The following is a 23,193-nucleotide window of genomic DNA, read 5'->3' as shown; positions in this document are numbered from 1 at the left end:
CCTTGAGTCCATGCCAAGACTGAGACCAAAGAGGTTCCAAGTCCATGTCAAGACCCAGTCCAAAGAACCTCAAGTCCATGTCAAGACCGAGTCTAAAGAGTTTCGAGTCCATGCCAAGACCGAGACCAAAGAGGCTCGAGTCCATGCCAAGACCGAGACCAAAGAGGCTCGAGTCCATAGTCAAGACCGAGTCCAAAGAGTTGAGTCCATAGTTAAGACCCAGTCCAAAGAATTTCGAGTCCATGTCAAGAATGAGTTGAGTCCCTATCAAGACTGAGTCCAGTGAGTTTCGAGTCCATGTCAAGACAGAATCCAATGAGTTTCAAAGTCTATGTCAAGAACGAGTCCAAAGAGTTTCAAGTCCATGTCAAGAACAGGTCTAAAGAGTTTCGGGTCCATGTCAAGACCGAGTCCAAAGAGGTTCAAGTCCATGTCGAGACCCAGTCCAAATAGTTTGAGTCCATGTCGAGACCCAGTCCAAAGAGTCTCGAGTCCATGTCAAGACCCAGTCCAAAGAGTTTGAGTCTATGTCAAGACCAAACCCAAAGAGTTTGAGTCCATGTCAAGAATGGGTCCAGAGAGTTTCGAGTCCATGTCAAGACTGAGCCCAAAAAGTTTCAAGTCTATATCAAGACCAAATCCAAAGAGTTTTGAAGTCCATGTCAAGACTGAGTCCAACGAGTTTCGAGTCCATGTCGAGACCCAGTCCAGAGAGTTTCAAGTCTTTATCAAGACTGAGTCCAAAGAAGTTCAAGTTCATGTCGAGACCCAGTCCAAAGAGTTTTGAGTCCGTGTTGAGACCGAGTCCAAAGAGTTTTGAAGTCCATGTCAAGACAGAGTCCAACGAGTTTTGAGTCCATGTCAAGACCAAGTCCAAAGAGTTTCAAGTCCATATCAAGATCGAGTCCAAAAAGAGTTTTGAAGTCCATGTCGAGACCGAGTCCAACAAGTTGAGTCCATGTCGAGACCCAGTCCAAAGAGTTTCAAGTCCAGGTCGAGACCAAGTCCAACGAGTTTCGAGTCCGTGTCGAGACCGAGTCCGAGCTTCGTGTCTAGGTCAAGAATGAGTCCAAAGAGTTTCAAGTTCATGTTAAGAATGGGTCCAGAGAGTTTCGAGTCCATGTCAAGACCAAGTCCAAAGAATTTCTAGTCTATGTCAAGACTCAGTCCAAAGAGTTGAGTTCATGCTAAGACCAAGTCCAAAGAGGTTCATGTCCATGTCCAGACTGAGTCCAAAGTTACTTGAAAAAAAATAAAAACAACATATATTTTTAAAAGGCAGCTGGACTCAGTCAAGACCAAATAGAATATATGGCAATACCAGTGGTCAAGACCGAGACAAGTCAGAGTGCAAATATGTACCAAAGAGTCCAAGACAATAGAAAAAATGTCTTGAGTCTGAGACAAGACTTGAGAACTACAGCCCTGTCACTATCTAAATCACTAGTAGAGATGTAAAGAAAATATATATTTCGTAATACACAGTACTAGTCAAAAATTTGGACACGCGTTCTAATTCAATGTTTTTTCTTTATTTTTATGAATTAAAAGTCACTTCATGTCTTAAAGTAATGATGGATGTTGTTTCTCTTTACTTAGTTGTTCGGTTCTTGACATAATATTGTATGGATTACTCCAGTTGTAGTATGAATAGGGCTATTTACTGTATTATTACTGTTTGATCTCAAACGCTTTAAGAAGGCAGGAAACTCGTCCACTAATTAACTTTTGATGAAACACACCTGTTAATTGAAAAGGATTCCAGGCGACTACCTCATGAAGCTGGTTAAGACATACCTGTCAACCCTCCCGTTTTTCCTGGGAAATCCCTTATTTTGACTTATTTCCCGCTGTCTTCCCGTTTTTTTATTTTCCCGAAAATATCCCGTATTTTCACAATGTGTTTCACAATCCCGTATTTTCACAATTTTCACAATTTTAAAATGCACTTGAAACCGCCCAATCTGGCAACACTGGACCTAATCACTTGTTCAGCCTCGCCTCCGGACAGAGTTCTGTAATTACTGATGCCTGAGAGGGCGGGGACGTGAATTCATGGCCCGACTTCCTGCTGTAAACTCCTGTCAGAGGCACGTCATGAATTCTGGACCTACAAATTCAACCCCGCTCATATGCTGGAGCAGTGGCGAGAAGAGATGGAGAGGAACTGAATGAGGAGGATGCTAACTCTGTGGAGAAACAGGTGTTAGCATTCCTGCACTCCAAGGGGATTGAGGTAAAAAGCACTAACATCGAAGCATGTCACCCTCTCCCACGGAGAAGCAACACAGGCAAACCGGTGGTAATAATGCGATTTGCCAACAGAAAGCACAAGATGCAACTGTTAAAACAAGGGAAGAAACTGAAAGGCTCAGATGTGTTTTTAAATGAGCACTTAACCAAAAAAAATGCAGACATTGCAAAAAAGGCGAGACTACTAAGGAAACAGGGGAAAATCCAGAACACTTGGACACAAAACTGCAAGATTTTCATCAAGCTGAAGGGATCTCCAGAAGAGGCCAAGATCTTGGTCATCTGAGATATTGGGGAACTGGACAAATTCTGAGGGAGCCAATCAAAGCAATTTACAATCATGACACAAGGATTGGACACTGGACACAAGAACCGGACACTTTCCATTATACTGAGCACAAAATACAAGATATGGAAAATAATATTGATCCGGAAAATAATCTTTTCAGCAACATCAATATCAGCTGCCGGTATTACACTGAATATCAATACAATGCAAAGATCAGAGACGGAAATAAGATATCAATTATTCATTTCAATACCAGAAGTCTGTATGCCAATTTCCATAAAATGAAGGAATATCTCAGTCAGTTCAATACTCCATTCAATATAATAGCCATATCAGAAACTTGGATCAACGATGAGATGGGAGTAGATTTTGAGCTGAACGGGTATGAATTAAATTATATCAATAGAAAGAACAAAAGAGGAGGGGGAGTGGCAATATATGTTGATAATAGTTTGGAATATAAAATTAATAATAAAATGACGGTAGCTGTTGATGATTGGATGGAGTGTATTACAATAGAAATATGTTGTGAAAAAATGAAAATATAACGGTGAGCTGTATATACAGATGTCCTGGATCAAGCATAGAAGTTTTTATAGATTGGATGGAAAGTATGTTTATAAAATCAACTCAGAAGGTCATGTACATCTGGGGTGATCTTAACATTGACCTCTTTAATCATAAACACAAAATGACAGAAGAGTTCATTAACTTAATGTTCAGTATGGGACTGTACCCAACTATTACCAGACCAAGCAGGATCACTTCTCACAGCACCACTTTAATAGATAATATATTTACTAATATCCTGGAAAATAATATAGAGAGTGGACTACTATTAACAGACATCAGTGACCAACTACCTATTTTTAATGTATATTACTGTAATTATAGCAAGAAAAAGGATACTGAAAATTATAAATATATGAGTGAAAACTGAAGAAACCATGATTGCACTAAAAAATGATTTAATAATACAGGACTGGAATGTAGTTTATAAAGAAAAAGATGTTGATAAAGCATATGAGGAATTTTTAATAATATTCAATGAACTATATAATAAAAATTGTCCTATAAAGAAATACAGTAATATACATAAATATACAAATAGTCCGTGGGTCACCAAGGGGCTACAAAATGCCTGCAAAAAGAAAAATATATTATACAGACAATTCTTAAAGCATCGAACTATAGAGGCAGAGGAAAAATATAAAAATAAATTAACTAATATTATAAGGATATGTAAGAAAGACTATTATAATAAATTAGTGGAGAAAAATAAAAACAATATTAAAGGTATATGGACTGTACTAAATGGTATTGTGAGAAATGGATCCAAAACTACAAATTACCCGGAGTATTACACTGAAAATGATAAGACCATAAATAATATGGAGGATGTGGTGAATGGTTTTAATCAATTCTTTGTAAATGTGGGACCAGATTTAGCAGCAAAAATAAAGGAACCCGGGACAACACAATGTGGGGACATAGAAGATATGGGGGACAGAAATCCAAGTACAATTTTTCTAACTGCAACTGATGAGGAAGAAATTATCCAAATTGTAAGAAAATGTAAAAACAAAACTTCTGCATACTGGAATGATATAGACATGTTAACAGTAAAGACAGTTATTGAGGGAATTGTGAACCACTCACCCACATCTGCAATTTATCTTTTCAATCAGGTACATTTCCAGACAAAATGAAAATTGCAAAAGTGATACCATTGTTTAAAAATGGAGATAGACACCATTTCACAAACTACAGGCCCGTTTCTTTACTCCCCCAATTCTCCAAAATACTCGAAAAACTTTTTTCAGATAGATTGGACAAATTCATTGAAAAACACAACCTCCTTACAGACAGTCAATATGGATTCAGAACGGACAGATCAACATCGATGGCACTAATGGAACTAATAGAGGAAATCACAAAATGTATAGACAATAAAAAAATAGCAATTGGAGTATTTGTGGACCTAAAAAAAGCATTCGATACTATTGATCATAGTATATTATTAAGCAAACTAGAAAAGTGTGGTGTTAGGGGAGTTGGGTGGAGTTGGCTGTCGAGCTATCTAAGAAACAGGCAACAGTTTGTGCAGATAGGTGACCATAAATCTGATTTCATGAACATTACATGCGGGGTACCACAGGGGTCAATATTAGGTCCGAAATTATTCATAATATATATCAATGACGTGTACAATTTCGCAAGTACTGAAATTTGTTTTGTTTGCAGATGACACCAATATTTTTTGTTCTGGTGAGAATTTGCAGCAGACTTTAGAGATAATCACAACTGAAATAAATAAACTAAAACTATGGTTTGACAAAAATAAATTATCATTAAATCTAAGCAAAACAAAGATTATGTTGTTTGGGAGACACAAAATAGATTGTAATGTAGAATTGATAATAGACAATACTAAGATAGAAATGGTACAGGAAATTAAATTTCTTGGTGTGATTTTGGATCCTAAAGTCTCCTGGAAACCTCATGTAGGATATGTATGAGCAAAACTGGCAAAGTGCTCGGCAATTCTGTGGAAAACAAAATATATTCTTGATTGTAAATCTTTGCATACTCTATATTACTCATTATTTTTGCCATATCTGACTTATTGTGTCGAAGTCTGGGGAAACGCCTACAAAACCACTCTGCAGCCGATATGTACAATACAGAAAAGAGCAATAAGGACAATAAACAAAACAGGATACAGAGAACATACAAACTCACTATTCATAAAATCACACATGTTGAAATTTATGGATCTGGTCAAATTCAGAACAGCACAAATAATGTACAAAGCAAGAAATAATCTATTGCCGAAAAATATACAAGGAATGTTTAGTGAGAGAGAGGGGGGATATAATCTAAGGGGAGACCTAAATTTTAAAAAACCGGTTCGAACAAATATGAAAAGCATGTGCGTATCGAGCTGTGGGGTGACTTTATGGAACAGACTGGAGACAGAAATAAAACAAAGTGCAAATATAAATCTGTTTTAAAAAAAGGTACAAAAAATATTTTTAAATAAGTATATTGAAGAGGAAGTATGTTAATGGAGGATGATGAGGGATAAATAGAATAGGGTTGATTGTTCTATTAGAACTAACTTAGTATATGGTATATATTTATTTATGGGGATAGATATCTTCATATTTACAGGGATAGGTATGTAGTAAATATTTATTTTTGTAATTATATATTTATATAGATATTTATGAAGTGTATATATAGAATGAAGTATATATTTAATTTTGTAACTAAATATTTATATAGATATTTATGAAGTGTATGTATGTATATGTGTGTGTGTATATGTATGTGTGTGTGTATATATGTGTATATATATGTATATGTATATGAGTGTGTGTATGTGTGTGTGTGTGTGTGTGTGTGTGTATATATATATAATCTCCTTCTCACCCCCGGGGGGAGGTGGTATCCATGTCATCCTCAAGCTCGGGTCCTCTACCAGAGGCCTGGGAGTTTGAGGGTTCTGCGCAGTATCTTCGATGTTCCTAGGACTGCCCTCTTCTGGACTGAGGCTTCAGATGTTGTTCCTGGGATTTGCTGGAGCCACTCTCCCAGTTTGGGGGTTACTGCCCCAAGTGCCCCCACTACCACGGGGACCACGCAACCCTTGACCTTCCACATCCGTTCCAGCTGCTCTTTCAACCCTTGATACTTCTCAAGTTTCTCATGTTCCTTCTTCCTGATGTTGGCGTCAGCTGGGATCGCCACATCTATCACCACCACCCTCTTCTGCTCTTTGTCCATCACCACTATGTCCGGTTGGTTAGCCAGGATCTGTTTGTCAGTCTGGAAGCTGAAGTCCCACAGAACCTTGGCCCTGTTGTTCTCAGCCACCTTCTGTGGTATGGCCCATTGGGACTTGGGTACTTCTATTCCATACTGGTTGCAGATGTTCCTGTATACTATCCCAGCCACTTGGTTGTGCCTCTCCATGTACGCTGATCCAGCTAGCATCTTACACCCTGCTACTATGTGCTGGACTGTTTCAGGGGCTTCTTTGCACAGTCTGCATCTTGGGTCTGATCTACTCTGGTAGATCCTGGCCTCTATGGCTCTTGTGCTTATGGCCTGTTCTTGTGCTGCCATGATTAGTGCCTCTGTGCTGTCTGTCAGTCCTGCATTATCCAGCCACTGGTAGGATTTCTTGATATCAGCCACTTCCTCTATCTGACGGTGGTACATACCATGTAGGGGTTTGTCTCTCCAGGTTGTCTGTTCCTCCTCCTCCTCTGCACTCTCATCAGGGTTCTGCTGCCTGAGACATTCACTTAGCAGTTCATCCTTTGGGGCCATCTTTCTGATGTATTCTCGGATTTTCGATGTTTCATCCTGGACCGTGGTCTTGATGCTCACTAGCCCTCGGCCTCCCTCTTTCCGCTTAGTGTATAGTCTCAGGGCGCTGGACTTGGGGTGGAACCCTCCATGCATGGTGAGGAGCTTTCTAGTCTTGATATCTGTGGCTTCTATCTCCTCCTTTGGCCAGTTTATGATGCCAGCGGGGTATCTGATGACTGGTAGTGCATACATGTTGATGGCTCGGACCTTGTTCTTACCATTCAGCTGACTTTTCAGGACCTGCCTTACTCTCTGGAGGTATTTGGCTGTGGTTGACTTCCTTGTGGCTTCTTCATGGTTTCCATTAGCCTGTGGGATGCCAAGGTACTTGTAGCTGTCTTGGATATCACCTATGTTGCCCTCTGGTAGGTCAATCCCCTCAGTCCGGATGATCTTGCCTCTCTTTGAGACCATCCGGCCACACTTGTCCAATCCGAATGACATCCCTATGTCATCGCTGTAGATCCGGGTGGTGTGGATCAGCGAGTCTATTTCTCGCTCGTTCCTGGCATACAGCTTGATGTCATCCATGTAGAGCAGGTGGCTGATTGTTGTCCCACTACGGAATCGGTACCCGTAGCCGTTCTTCGTGATGATCTGACTGAGGGGGTTCAGGCCTATGCAGAACAGCAGTGGTGATAGCGCATCTCCTTGGTATATGCCGCACTTGATGTTGACTTGGGCAATGGGTTTTGAGTTGGCCTCTAGGGTTGTCTTCCACATTTCCATTGAGTTCTGGATGAAGGTCCTTAGGTTCCTGTTGATCTTATACAGTTCCAGACATTCCAGTATCCATGTGTGTGGCATTGAGTCGTAGGCTTTCTTGTAGTCAATCCAGGCAGTGCACAGGTTGGTCTGTCTCTTCTTACAGTCTCGGGCGACTGTTCTATCGACCAGTAGCTGGTGCTTGGCTCCTCTGGTGTTACTGCCAATCCCTTTCTGTGCCTCGCTCATGTATTGAGCCACATGCTTACTCATTTTTGCTGCAATGATGCCTGACAGGGCCTTCCATGTTGTGCAGAGACAGGTAATTGGCCGGTAGTTGGATGGGATGGGTCCCTTCTGGGGGTCCTTCATGATTAGGACTGTCCTGCCTTGGGTTAGCCATTCTGGGTGGGTTCCATCCCTCAGCAGCTGGTTCATCTGTGCTGCTAGGCGTTCATGGAGTGCAGTTAGCTTCTTCAGCCAGTACGTATGGATCATATCGGGGCCTGGTGCTGTCCAGCTCTTCATCTTTGACACTCTTTCTTGGACGTCTGCCATTGAGATGGTTACTGGTTCTTGTTCTGGGTTCTTGCCTTTCTTTCCCATATGTCTCTCCAGTATTTTTCCACCTCAGCTCTTGGTGGGTCTGACTGGTTGTTGTTCCCCTGCCACTGAGAGTACACCTTGGCTGGTTCAGTGGAGAACAGCTTGTTTATTCTCCTGGCCTCTCCCTCCTTGGTGTATCTCTTCAACCGGGTGGCCAGAGCTGTTAGTCGCTGTTTGGCAGTTTCGAGTGCCTCTGGTATGGAGAGTGAGTTGTACTTCCTGGGTGCCCCTTTATTCACCATGTTCCCTTTCTGTAGTTCAGCTAGCTGGCTAACTTCTCTCCGTGCTGCCTTTATCTTGGCCTCTAATCGTCTCTTCCATGGTGGATACTGTTTGTTATGTCCCGAGCCCACCTTGTGTCCAAGCATCTCCATGATTACTGTTGCTGTACTGTGTATCAGCTTGTTGGTCTCAGTGATGGTTCTTGTGGAGATTGTCTTCAGAGCAGCATTCACATCTACTAGTAGATCTTCTGAAGGTACTTGGCAACTCAGCTTCGGTATTCGTCGGGGGCTCCAGGTTTCCAGTTGGGTCACGATCTTCCTTCTCAGGTCAGCAGCTCTTGTGTTGAGGCTGTTAGTTTTTGGGGCTTGGTACCCAATCTCTGGTTGTGGGGATGATGACATCTCCCCGCTGACCTGTCTTCCTGGCTCCCCCTTGCCGTAGCATCGTTGTTGTATTTCATTAATCTCTAGTTGTGATAGTAGATTTCGATTACGGATGTTGGAACACTGGGCTAATAGCTGTTTCTTTGTTAGCCTTGATTGTGGGTTTCGAAGTATCCAATGGTCCCACATTCGCTGCATGTATCCCCTCTCTCTGGGATTGCTTGTATAGTAGCATTCCAGCAAATCCGTATTTTCTGTCCTCGTCCATCGATGTCTTGTTCCAGTAGCCCATTTCTCATCAGTTTGCCCTGGTTCCCTAGCAACTGACGCAGACCTTGTTGACCCGGGCGACGTCTGAGCCGGTATGACTCGATCAGTTATGTCTTCACTCATTCCTGAGGTAGGCTGATATATCATGAGGGGTTTTTGCCTAAGAACCCTTACTGGATGATGTTTTGCCCCGACCGGGATTCGAACCCCGATCTCCTGCGTCGTAGTCAGTGAGTGTTACCACTGTACTATCCAGCTGATATATATATATATATGTGTGTGTGTGTGTGTGTATATATGTGTGTATGTATGTGTATATGTGTGTGTGTGTATGTGTATATATATATAATATGCGTGTATGTGGGTGGCACGGTGGTGTAGTGGTTAGCGCTGTCGCCTCACAGCAAGAAGGTCCTGGGTTCGAGCCCCGGGGCCGGCGAGGGCCTTTCTGTGTGGAGTTTGCATGTTCTCCCCGTGTCCGCGTGGGTTTCCTCCGGGTGCTCCGGTTTCCCCCACAGTCCAAAGACATGCAGGTTAGGTTAACTGGTGACTCTAAATTGACCGTAGGTGTGAGTGTGAATGGTTGTCTGTGTCTATGTGTCAGCCCTGTGATGACCTGGCGACTTGTCCAGGGTGTACCCCGCCTTTCGCCCGTAGTCAGCTGGGATAGGCTCCAGCTTGCCTGCGACCCTGTAGAAGGATAAAGCGGCTAGAGATAATGAGATGAGATGTGTGTATGTATGTATGTGTGTGTGTGTGTGTGTGTATATATATATATATATAGTATGTAGTATATATTTATTTTTGTAATTATATATTTATATGGATAATCATGAAGTGTATATATGGTATATATTTTTATAGGTGTATTAATGTAGTTTGGATTTCGGGGTAGTTAAAAAGGGGTGGGAAATTAAAAAAAGTATTGTACTTCTTCCCACTCCTTTTTCGAACAATGTGCGGTGTATTGTAATGTTTGAGCTCTTTGTTATTTTATTTATTCTTTTTTTGTCACTTTTTTCATTTTCTTTCTTTTGTATGTACAAATAGTTACATACATTTTTATACATGTTCGAAATTCATTCATTCATTCATTCATTCATTCATTCATCCACTCATTGTCTATTTTATTTTCTATCTGAAACTTACCCATTTTAAATCACTCTTGGTTTAATATCTTATATTACTCTATCTATCTATCTATCTATCTATCTATCTATCTATCTATCTATCTATCTATCTATCTATCTATCTATCTATCTATCTATCTATCTGTGGGTGGTAGAAATGGGCAACTGGACTTGCTTGAAGATTCTTGAAAACGTTTCACCTCTCGTCCAAAAGGCTTCCTCAGTTCTGTCTGACTAATAGGGAGTATCAGATATTTATCCTCTCCTGGCTCAGAATCAGAATTCTGCTGATCAGCTCATCTAAGGTGTCATTGAGGCATCATGTTGGTGTGGGTCGCTGGAGGCTGGGTGTGAACGGTGAGTCATTAGGGTGATCAAAGGATTGCCCGTTAGGGTGATCAATGGCAATCTGACTCTCTCTGTCCTCCTGTGAGTCCCCGAAAACAGCTGGGTCCTGGCGTACACCCAGCCGTCTGGGAAGTGTCCCCAAGACCACCTTGTAGATGGTTGACAAATGATGTCTTAGACCCCCACCTCTGTTCAGTGATGGCCGTTCCAGGTTGACAAAAATGGCTTCTTTGACTCCTCGTTCATACCAATGAATCCTCTCTGGCTAAAATGCGTACGTCACAATCCCGAAATGAGTGTCCTTCGTTGTTAAGATGAATGTAGACAGCCGAGTCCTGGCCTGAGGAGCTGGCTCTCCTGTGTTGGGCCAAGTGCCTGTATAGCGGTTGTTTCGTCTCCCCAATATACGAATTTGTGCAATTCTCACTGCACTGAATTGCATACACTACGTTGTCCTGTTTGTATCTGGGTATTTTGTCCTTAGGGTGGACCAGTTTCTGCTTCAGGGTGTTATTGGGTCTGAAATGTACTGGAATGTTGTGTTTGTAGAAGATCCTCCTGAGTTTCTCAGATAGACCAGAAATGTAGGGAATGACAATGTTCTTGCGTTTGTTCCTGTTATCATCCTTGTCAGTTATGTTCCTTTTTATGCTTTTTATGCTGGGCTTTCCTAAAGAGCATAAAAAGGAACATAACTGACAAGGATGATAACAGGAACAAATGGCCAGAAGAAAAGCAGTCTTCAGGGAGAGCCATGAAATGTCTGCCGTGAGCAGGGGCTCAAACGGTGCATCGCAGAGAGCCTGCAGCACCAAGTGAAGATCCCATGTGGGTACCCGGCTCCGTCGGGGGGGTCTCAACCGGAGAGCACCCTTCAAGAAACGTGCCACCAAGGGGTGGGACCCCACGGTCCTTCCCCCAACTCTGGCATGCTGAGCAGAGATGGCAGCTGCATAGACCTTGATGGTGGAAGGAGTAAGACCCTTATCAAACAGAGACTGGAGGAACAGTAGAATGGTCGGCAGGGGGCAGCATGTAGGCTCCTCCCCCCGAGTTAAGCACCAGTTGGAGAAAAGCCTCCATCTGTTGGCGTAGAGGGCATTGGTGGAGGGTGCCCGAGAGCTTGCAATGGTGTTGACCACTGCCGGCTCACAAAGACCTAGCAGGGGGTCCGGCCCTTCAGCGGCCACACCCAGAGCTGCAGACGGGCTGGATCTGGGTGCCAGATCTGCCCTCCCAGCTGTGATAGCAGGTCCGTCCTCACTGGCAGGCACCAGGGGTCGCCGTTCAGAACTTGCAGCAACTTGGGAAACCACACTCGGCCCGGCCACCGAGGGGCGACAAGCAGCAGCCCGTGGTGGTCCATTGCAACCCTGTGTAGGGTTGGCACGATCAGCGGCAGAGGGGGGAAGGCATACAGCAGTTGCCTCGGCCAAGCATGCGCCAGCGCATCCTGGCCCAGGGGACTGGGGCCGTGGAGGCTGAACCACAGAGGGCAGTGTGTCGACTCCTGGCAGGCAAAGAGGTCCACCTCTGCCCTGCCAAAACGTTCCCAGATGGCGAGAACCACCGCTGGGTTGAGTCTCCATTCCCCGGGATCGGGGTTCTGGCGGGACAGCAGATCCGCTGCCCTGTTGGCAGTGCCTGGCAAGTACATGGCACGCAGGCTCAAGAGATGTCGATGGGCCCACCGCAGAAGTTGGCCGGCCACTTCCAAGCACTGGAGGGACTTGGTGCCTCCCTGGTGGTTGATGTAGTACACTACCGTAGCGTTGTCCGTCCGCACCAGGACGTGTCTGCCGGCCAGGCCTGGGAGGAAGTGCTGTAGGCCGAGGAACACAGCCCGTAGCGCCGGGTGGAGGTGGAGACCGTTGAGCCACCTCTGAAGTGGACGCAAGTCCAGGAGCCCCAGTGGGACCAGAGAGGAGGCTGCCGTAAGCATGCCCAGCAGGCGCTGAAAGGTCTTCAGGGCGAGTGACCTGCCCCGTCCGAAGCGGCCACGCAGCAGGCGGATGTTGTGGATCCTGGTCTGGGAGGGGGTTGCCATCAACGACCTCGAATCCAGGTGCATGCCCAAGAAAGTCGTCTCCTGGCTGGGCACCAGCGAGCTCTTCTTGTAATTCACCCTGAGCCCCAGCTCTGCGACATGTGAGAGCACAGTCGCGATGTCGGTGCAGGCCTGAGCTGCTGACCGTGAACAGACGAGCCAGTCGTCCAGGTAAGGCAGGACACGCAAACTCCTTGCCTGAAGTGGTGCCAATGCCGCTGCCACACACCTGGTGAACACACGGGGTGCCAGTGATATCCCAAAGGGTAAAACATTGAACTCGAAAGCCTGGCCCTCGAAGGCAAACCGCAGGAACTGCCTGTGGTGTGGCGCAATGGGAACATGGAAATAGGCGTCTTTCAGGTCGACGGTGGCAAACCAGTCGCCCGCCTGGATGTGGTGTAAGACATCCATTGTACGCAGCATGCAGAATCTCATGGTCTTCAAATGGGAGTTGAGGGACCTCAGGTCGAGGATCGGGCGGATACCGCCATCCTTCTTCGGAACCAGAAAATACCTGGAGTAGAACCCACCTTGCTGTCTCTGCCTGTCAACGGGAGAGATTGCTCCTTTCTCCAGGAAGGTGGCGATTTCCTGCCGGAGGACGAGGGACTTCCCTGGATGGCTCACGGTGGTGTGTTTGACCCCATGAAAACGTGGCGGTCGGCGGCAGAACTGGATGCGGTAACCCTCGGTGAGGGTCACCGGCACCCAGGGGTCTGGGGTCAACGCTCTCCAGCTTTGGAGCTGTTCGCTGGAAAAGCGGCCGACCGCCGGCGCGCTGATGTCAGCGCCGCCCAGACCTCCCCCGTTGGTCACCATGGGGGCGACGAGGAGCGGACTGGGTGTAGGGGGCAGCGCCGCGGGTCCAGGAGGTGGTGGGGCGACGAAAGTCATCAACCCGTCTGGTCTCCTGGCGGGTGCGTGGCCGAGACAGAGTCGGTGTGGGCCCCCTGAAGGACTGGGCAGCGTTGCCGTGGTGGTGGGCCTGGCGGAGGCCAGCGAACTGCTGTCGCGCCTGGACGACCTGGGCACTCCGGTTCAGGGCTTGCTGAGCAGCCTCGCCAAACAGCTCCCTGGGGACAACAGGGAGAGAGCGCAGCACACGCCGGTCGGGCTCGGCCAGAGGGGACTGCGCCAGCCATATCTGCCGGCGGGCGAGGGTGAGATACAACATCAGCCGGCCCAGTTCCCGCGACGAGTAGGCAAAGGCCTGGAGAGCCGCGTCACACAGCTCCCGTGATGCCGCGCTCGTCCCCTCCAGCGTCTGGGCGAGGGCCAGCAGCAGATGGGACATGGAGTTGTCAATACGACCCATTTGTGCTGCCGTGTTGTATCCCCGCACGATGAGGTCGTCGGTCGCGCGGCATTGAGTGCGGGGGCATCGGGCGTCAGGCCGCAGAGCTTCGTTGGGCGAAAGGACGAGGGCAGCCACAGAGGGCTCAATGTTGGGCATCTGCTGGAGGCCGTAGGTAGGGGCGTCCTGCATTGCTGCCAGGGCCCTGCAGTCACTAGGGAGGTGGGAACGGCGTCTAGGGTCCGCCCAACACCTCTGTAACTCCTCGATGTATGGGGCCGAGGGCGGAACAGACAACGAGGAAGGCTGTGTGGAGCCTCTGAAGAAAGCGCTCTGATGCTGGGCCACCGGGGGCGTGTCCAACCCCAGACGGGCCAATGCAGCCCTCAGCGTTGGCTGGATGGATGAGCGTCCGCCTTCCGACGCTGCCATGGTGCCATGGCTGGTGGCCTGGGAACCAGCCGGAGAGGTGGAGTCGTGACCGTCAGACCCACCGCAGTCAAAGCTCTCCGATGCCCGGATCGACAGCTCATCCAGGCCGCGTGTATCAACGGCCGGTGACAGAAGCGGTGGTGATGGCGAACGGTCGGGCTGCCAGGCAGATGGGGTGGCTGCGGGAACACTGCTGCCCTGTGGCGGAGGCTGGAGATTCGCCAGCAGGGCCTTCATCTCCTCCAGCTCGGTGGACATCACCTCCACCTTCCGAGCCAAATCGCCCGGGCGCTTCTTTTTCGCCTTGGAAGCGGAGACGTGTGGGGGAGCCCCACGGCGCTTGCTGGGCCCTGCTGCTGCAGCCGGCACCCTGTCCTGTCCCCCCGAGGCCCGGGGTATGTCAGACGGAGGATCCATCCGAGCCAGCCTGGCGGTCCGCGCAGCCACGCTCAGGCACATGCAGTCTGCGCAGGCTATGTCCGTCAGCCCCTGCCGCAGGTGATCAATACCCAGGCACGAGGGGCACTCGCGGTGGCCGTCCTCTGGCTCGAGGGGGGCCCGGCAGTTGGCGCAGCAAGAGAATAGGTCCACGACACCTGGCTGGCAGAAGGGAACTTAAAAAATAGGGCGAGAACACCCCAAGTAAGTATCCCAAAATAAACAATCAGGCGGCAACGAAAAAACAACCGGGCGAACACACCCGTGGTCGGGACGCAACTAAACAGTTATTCACTAGCGTGAGAAGACATCATACGCCGCTAAAACACACAAGACAGCCGCCCCGTGAGCAGGCCGGAGGCAAGGTTACACAAAACAAGGCGGTCGATAATATTAACAAGGATAGGCGCCGTGCGCCACAGAACTGATAACAAACAGCGGCGAGAAACACCGCTTTAATTTAAATGAATGAAAATCGCTTACCTGAACGAAAGCAAGCCGGCCTCCAGCGGCGAGGACACCGCCTCGGAGGGCTAGTCAGCTAACTCCACCGAGCGAGAGCACTCAGCTTAACGGAGTAACAAACAATACGAATACAACACACAAGACAGCCGGCCCGTGAGCAGGCCGGAGGCAAGGCTACACAAAACAAGGCGGTTGATAATATTAACAAAGATAGGCGCCGTGCGCCACAGAACTGATAAACAGTGGCGAGAAACACCGGTTTAATTTAAATGAATGAAAACCGCTTACCTGAACAAAAACAAGCCGGCCTCCAGCGGTGAGGACACCGCCTCGGAGGGCTAATCAGCTAACTCCACCGAGCGAGAGCACTCAGCTTAACGGAGTAACAAATCAATACGAATATAACGACAAGAGAAAAGAATTGGTGGACTTAACGCAGTTTCTTGGAGGATGCGTAAGCACAGCCCCAACCCTACGGGTAACGAAACTAACACAGCGCTTTGTCCAAATTCCAATCCAACTCGCAACCTGCAAACGCGAGAAGATGCAAGAGGTCACTTCCTGGGTTTACCGGTCTTTTATGCCGGGGTCACGGGGTGACATCACCCAGGTCACACGTGACTTTGTTGTTACTATTACTCGACCTGCACGTTCGTGTGATGGATATCCATGTGCTGAAATCACCGCCTCTGGCGGTCAGGAGAAACGAAATAGAACACAGAGTTTTCTCAGTCTGGTATTGTGTACTACTTACTCAAGGTGTAACATATCAAACCCCAGTGTCTATAAACGGATTGTGGAATACGAGCCTAACCACGTGTGTTATTGATGTGCTGTTATGAAGAGCCGCAGCACAGGCTCACGCTTCTGGAGCGGAAAACTCCAGTTGTATCTGAATGATATGCGAATATTTTTCTCCCCATGACACGACTACAGGTTAAAACTACTTCTGCAAACAGGAAATGGAAAGAATAGAGAGTGATCCCTGAAAACCTTTCATTATTGTATTATTTTTTAACTTTTTTTTTATTTTGAGAAAGAGAGCATGGCTGGATCGTTTTTGTTTCCTTTTCATCACACTTTTTCATGTGTCACGTTAAAGTTCACCTCAATTAACTTTTTTTTTGGTGGATTCAGTCTGATCGCCTTTGGGTTTAATTTGACTGAACAGCTCATGTGTTGCGAGTGAAATCAGTCACTCAGTCATATTTCTTGAGTGTGTTAGAAAGAAGGATTATACACTCACCGGCCACTTTAATAGGAACTTGTTCTTGATTCTAAGATCCCTGTTCTTTGCTGCAGGAGTGGAACTCAATGTGTCCTTCTGTTTTCTGTTGCATGCTGAGATGCTTTTCTGCTCACCACGGTTGTAAAGAGTGATTATATGAGTTACTATATCCTTCCTGGCAAAAAAAAAAATCGAACCACCTAGAATCTGGTCATTTTCCTCTGAGCTCTCTTATCAACGAGGTGTTTGTTTCCACCTACAGAACTGTTACTCACTCACTCACTCACTCACTCACTCACTCACTCAATCAATGATGTTTTTTGTTTTTCGCACCATTCTGTCTGTGTAAACTCTACAGACTGTTGTGTGTGAAAACCCCAGGAAGGAGATCAGCAGTTTCTGAAATACTCAAACCAACAGTCCATCTGGCTCAAACCAACACCCATACCACAGTGAAAGAAAGTCACACTTTGAGATCAGATCACAATTTTTCCCATTCTGATGTTTGATCATTGTGAACATTAACTGAAGCTCTTGATTTGTATCGGCGTGATTTGATGCATTGTGTTGCTGTCAAGTGATTGGCTGATTAGAGAACTGCATCAAACAGAACAGTGGGTGGATGGATGGGTGTTCCTAATAAAGTGGCCGGTGAGTGTAGCGCAACAGTATGTAATAACGCTTCTTTATATTTGTGATATCTGGATTGACGGAAATCGATCTTTGTGCCGATTTACGTTTGAATGCATTTACCATGCAATGGTTAATCACTATGGGGTGCCAAGTGTCACTGGGCCCATTTTGTGGATGAAATGCATTTCGTCCATCACAGAATGCATTTCGTCGGACGAAATGCATTTAGTGATGGACGAAATGCATTTAGTGATGGACGAAATGCATTTAGTGATGGACGAAATGGATTTCGTGATGGACGAAATGGATTTCGTGATGGACGAAATGCATCCCGTGATGGATGAAATGCATCTCGTGATGGACGAAATGCATCCCGTGATGGACGAAATGCATCTCGTGATGGACGAAATGCATCTCGTGATGGACGAAATGCATCCCGTGATGGACGAAATGCATCCCGTGATGGACGAAATGCATCCCGTGATGGACGAAATGCATTTCATCCACGAAATGGACCCGGTGACACTTGGCACCCCATAAATCACTGGAGCACTGGAACGCATACTCACTGTCCACTTTATTAGGAACACCTGTACATTCATGCAGTTATCATTGGGGAGGTTGAGCGGCATTACTGAATGTAAAAATGGTGAGTGGGCTTTTTTTCTGCATGACGCCGAGAAAATGAACTCAAATGGATTGTGGACAACAGCTGATAAAATTAATTTGCCATTACGGATTTAATTTGCAAGTTGAACGAATAACTTTGGCTGCAAAGAGCAAAGGAAATTGCTTGTTAGAAGCAATCTGAGTAAACATAGCTAATTAGTTCTTGCTGCATGAGGACTCGATTAGACTGCCGTTCCCAAAGCAGTGCTGTTAAAATGCTGTTTGGACTGCAAATGTGTTTGTCTTCTTGTTGCCAGATGTTATGGAGGGGAAGACAGCCATCCTGCTGGAGATGAGCCAGTGGAACTCGAACGACCTGGTGGAGCAAATTGAGACCCTGGGCCACCTGGAGTGCTCACGAGGTACCTACCTTACACACCTCATGTGCAATTTCAGTAAACAGAATAATTTCCTGCCCCAAAACCCACATACAGCGACATCCTGGGAGGATAAACTGCATAGACGTGTATGTATGGTATTCGCCAAGAGACTCATTTGGTCGAGAAGAAAAGGTTATGTGGACTGTGTTATCTCCTGCTGTGTGACTGAATAGAGGTGGCAAGAGGGGAAGAAGATCACACAGTGATTAATTCAGCACAGCTGAGATAATCACCATATTGTTACCCTCACTCTCTAAAATCTTATTAGCTGCGCAGGATGCACAGTGACTCAGTCTGGCAGAGTCTCTCATGCACGTCGAACCTCAGCAGAGCCTCTGGCATAATGTAGCGTTTCACTAATACCATGTGGCATCTTCAAAAAATTATTTGTGTGTAAATAGGCTTGCAAGCTGATTATGAAGCGAGCCACTTTCTGCTGAGGATGATTATGTTGCCAGTGGGTGAAAGTCGGGAATGAAACCGGCTTCCTACTGTTATCACTTGGAGGTTTAATTCACACAAGTGGGTCTTATGCAGGTTCATCAAGAGCCTGGAAATGATGTATGTAAGGAATAACACACAACAGACCGTGCCGTTATACAAAAATAATTCCCGGGGTGGTGTGATACACAAGCTCTTCAACACCTTTACCACTGAAAACCTCCAAACGAAAGGATTTCGATTTTTAAGCCAATGATTCAGCCTTCGATCAATATGTGACCAAGTTTATTCATAATCCTGAGTCAGTGAAGTCTGTTATTGTGCTTGTACCTCAGCAATTTGCCAACGATTACCAAGTTGAGTTTGTGAATAAATAACACATTGCACTTTTAAGCATTTATAGTTACAATCCTGTTTCCAAAAAAGTTGGGATGCTGTGTAAAATATAAATAAAAACACTTTACTGAAAAGTATATGCTCATTTTGAATTTGATGCCAGCAACATGTTTACCACTGTGTTGATCTGTAATGGTTTAGGAAGCGATGAGACCAATTGCTGTAGTTTTGAAAGAAAAATGTTGTCCCATTCTTATTTATTTCAATGTATATTTATTAAAGGACTCAGTAAGGTAATACAAGCAATCAAGTGAAAGTAAAATAGATTTGCCCTCAATTTTTCAGAGAAATAAGTGCCAAAAAGGAAACAAAAAAAAGACAGCAACAAACCTTAACACCCCCCCCCCCCCCCTCGTATTCCTTCCCCCACTTCCCACGGTCGCCGCTTTTACCCCCAGCGTGACAAGTGTGTAAGCGCCGTCTTCGGCTGCAGGACCGGACTGCTTGTTTGCGCTGGGTTACCTATACCTCTGCTCCTCCCCCCTTACCCCCTCCCATGATCGCCCCCTCCCTCACCCCCTTCCCCCTTGAGTCCCGAGTTTTCATGTTGTAAAGTGTACTGTGCTATTTTTGTGCTTATGGTGCTTCGAATCGAAGCACCACTGACCGCCATTAGGTCTACCTTCACCAATTTTAAGAACCATGGACAGCGTGGCGTGATCTGATATAACAATGGGATATGATATGATACAGTGCCCACTGTCGACAATAATTTTGAATCCAATAAGAAATAATCAATAAGTGAATAGGACTTATGCACTGGGGAAAAGAAAGAATAGTCTCTTACAGTTGGATGCTTAAGCCTCCATATGTCAACTAAGTTGAGGTTGTCAATCAAAGTGTTCAAACGAATGCTCGAGTTTGACTGATGGAGAGATTTGGAGAACTGTTTATCCAAGAGTGGATCCAAAACACAATTTAAGTCCCCTCCAATTATGATACTAGTGTTAGAAATGTCTGGAATCACATTAAAGACCTTTTGAAAAAAGTCTGGGTTGTCAAAATTAGGTGCATAGAGATTGACGAGCGTTACTGGAACAGAATTCAAGGTTCTGGCCACTATTAAGAACCTACAGTACCATTGGGATCACTAATTGTAGAGGACTGAATGAAAGGGATGTTTTTCCTAATTAAAATCGCCACTCCCCTAGCTTTAGTGGTGAAATTAGCTTGATATATTTGGTCCACCCAGCTAACCTTGAATTTCCCTTTAGTACTTTGCTTAATGTGTGTTTCCTGCAGAAACACTGTCAGCTGACACGGACTTGAGATGCGCCGTTACTTTAGCTCATTTTATAACATGACCAATGCCTCTTACATTCCAACTCACAAATTTATATCCCTGTCCCTGCATTTGAATTGTAGAAGTGTGCTATGGCAATGTCTAGCTTTATAAAGTGTGTTTACTGTCAAAAGGGAAAAAAAGGTGTGTAGCTGCTGGCTGAAAAACAAAGGAAATAGTAATAAAAAAAAAAAACACAGACCACATCCCAGCCCATCATCCAAACCCTCCCCCCCATCGCCAGGAGGCGACCAAGAAGGTAGCAACCACTGCTCCCATGCATGACTTGGGCACTCGGGTCTAAAACACACAACCCAGAAGACTATAAGTATGCCCCCCTGGAAAAAAAAAAGAGTCCCTTGAACAATCCAAGTAACAGGTTTAAGTCAACTCCCACTAGAACTAGGAGTAGGTGGTATTAGTGGTCTAGCTGGGGTCAGTAATGCTGTAGGCTATTTAATACTAAGAGAAGAGAAGGCTACTAATGCCTGGTGACTCAGCCTGATAAACAACATCGCATGATAAACAAAACAGCAATTACTCAAATACAAATTCACTGCACATTGAGTCCACAGCCTTTGGGAGTATCAAGCAAAGGGTTATAAATGATTGTGCACAAATGGCTGGAAAACGTGTCCATCATCAATGCAGAGAATGAGGCTGAGTTAGCACCTGAGGCATACAGTCCATGCCTACTCGTTGCTGGTCTCTGAACCGTGATAAGAAGACACCAGCTCCCAAGCCTCCTTGAGAGAAAACAGCCGCTTCTTGCCTTCCTTTTCAAGCGTGACGAACAACTTAGCCGGGTAGTGGAGAACAGGTTTGAGGCCGAGATTGTAGAGCGCCTTCATGACATCTCGGTATTCGGATCGTTGTTCCAAAATGTCAGGACTATAATCCCTCAAAAATGTGTATTGTATCGCCTCGATACCGGAGTTTACCTCTCATTTTGCGGGACTCACGAATCACCAGGTCACAAACTTGAAATTTGTGGAAGCAGATAATGACCGATCGAGGTTTCTCACCTGGTTTTGGCCTGGAGGAGAGGACATGATGTGCACGGTCTAGTTCCTGAGGAGAAGAAAGGATACGCTCCCCCAGTACCTCCACCAGGAACCCAGAAAAGAATTCTGTTGGACGAGCACTTTCGACAGACTCTGGTAGGCCTATAATACAAATGTTATTCCTCCAACTCCGTCCTTCCAGATCCATGACCTTTGCTTTTAGCTTAGCATTGTCGTTGGCTAGGGCTGAGCAGTTCGTCTCTAAGGCCCTGATGCTATCGCTGACTGTATTGGCGTTGGACTCAAGGGACAACAGACATTTGTCATGACCCTCGACTTTTGAATGAATCGCCTCCAGTTTTGTTTCAAAGGCAGAGAATGCAGTTCTGAACTCGGTTGAAAGGGCCTCTCTGTGCTTTTCCAGCATGGCGGCTAGAGCATCCATGTCAGTCTGGCTAGGTGCAGAGTTATCTTTGGCATCTTTCCGTCTTCTGTCGGGTTTCTTTGACATTTTTTGAAGAGGTTGGTCGTTGGGAGTTAAAAACTATTAATGAATGTTCGTAGGGTAGTAAAATAAGGGGGCTAAATTGTTGAAAATTGCTTATTAGGTGGGAGCATGAAAATGTGCGTCTACTCCATATTCGCACAGACCGGAAACCATCATGTTATCCCATTCTTGCCTGATATACAATTTCAGTTGCTCCACAGTCCAGGGTCTCCTTTGTCATATTTTTCATTACAAATGTTTTCAGTGGGAGACAGGTCTGATCTGCAGGCAGGCAGGCCAGTTTAGCACCTGCACTCTTTTACTATGGAGACATGCCATTTTTATATGTGCAGAATGCAGTTTGGCATTGTCTTGCTGAAATACACAAGGCCTTTTCTGAACAAGACATCATCTGGATGGCAGCATATTGCTCTGAAACATGTATATATCATTCAGAATTAATGATGCCTTCCCAGATGTACAAGCTACCCATGTTGTGTGCAATAATGCCCCCTCATACCATTACAGATGCTGAATGCTTTTGAACTGTGCACTGATAACAAGCCGGATGGTTCCTCTCCTCTTTAGCCTGGAGGACGTGGTGTCCATGATTTCTAAAAAGAATTTCTACTTTTGATTCATCAGACCTCAGGACAATTTTCCACTTCGCCTCAGTCCATCGTAAAAGAGCTCGGGCCCAGAGAAGGTGGAGGTGTTTCTGGATATTGTTTATATCTGGTTTTAACTTGCATTTGTGGATGCAGTAATGAACTGTTTTCACATATGATGGTTTTCTGAAGTGTTCCTGAGCCCATACAGTGATTTCCACTACAGACATGTGTCTGCTTTTAATGCAGTGTCTCCTGAGGGCTTGAAGATCACAGGCATCCAATGTCAGTTTTCAGCCTTGTCTCTTGCATGCATTTCTCCAGATTCTCTGAATCTTTTAAAGATATTATGGATCATAGATGATGTGATCCATAAATTCTTTGCAGTTTTACATTGAGGAACATTATTCTTAAATTGTTGCACTGTTTGCCCACACAGTCTTTCACAGAGCAGTGAACCCCTCCCCATCTTTACTTCTGAGAGACTCCGCCTCTCTGGGATGCTCTTTTTATACCTAATCATGTTACTGACCCGTTGCCAATTAACCAAATTAGATTTTTTTTCCCTTTCTAAATTTATTTATTTATTAAAGCAGCATTACACAAGTCTTTCAGTCTTGTGTTACCCCGTCCCAACTTTTTTTGAAACACATTGCTGGCACTAAATTCAAAATGAGCATATATTTTTCAAAAAACAATAACGTTTCTCAGTTTCAACCTTTGATATGTTATCTTTGTACTATTTTCTATGAAATACAGGGTTTCCATGATTTGCAAATCATCAGATTCTGATTTTA

The 23,193-nt window shown here is 45.5% G+C and overlaps 1 protein-coding gene across 3 annotated transcripts in view; it reads left to right on the top strand.

Annotated features, from left to right (window-relative positions):
• Positions 1-23,193, top strand: part of plrdgb (PITP-less RdgB-like protein) — a 169,669-nt gene that overhangs the window by 85,867 nt on the left and 60,609 nt on the right. For all 3 annotated transcript variants that reach the window (XM_060936422.1, XM_060936421.1, XM_060936420.1), the window contains one exon: positions 18,056-18,160. In XM_060936422.1, the coding sequence (XP_060792405.1) occupies positions 18,056-18,160 (105 nt within the window). The remainder of the gene's footprint in view (positions 1-18,055; positions 18,161-23,193) is intronic.

This window comes from Neoarius graeffei, chromosome 12 (genome assembly GCF_027579695.1).
Source record: "Neoarius graeffei isolate fNeoGra1 chromosome 12, fNeoGra1.pri, whole genome shotgun sequence".
In the NCBI taxonomy this organism is placed as follows: Eukaryota; Metazoa; Chordata; class Actinopteri; order Siluriformes; family Ariidae; genus Neoarius; species Neoarius graeffei.
Note: the sequence above shows the minus strand (reverse complement) of the source record. Positions and strands in the feature narration are given on the sequence as shown.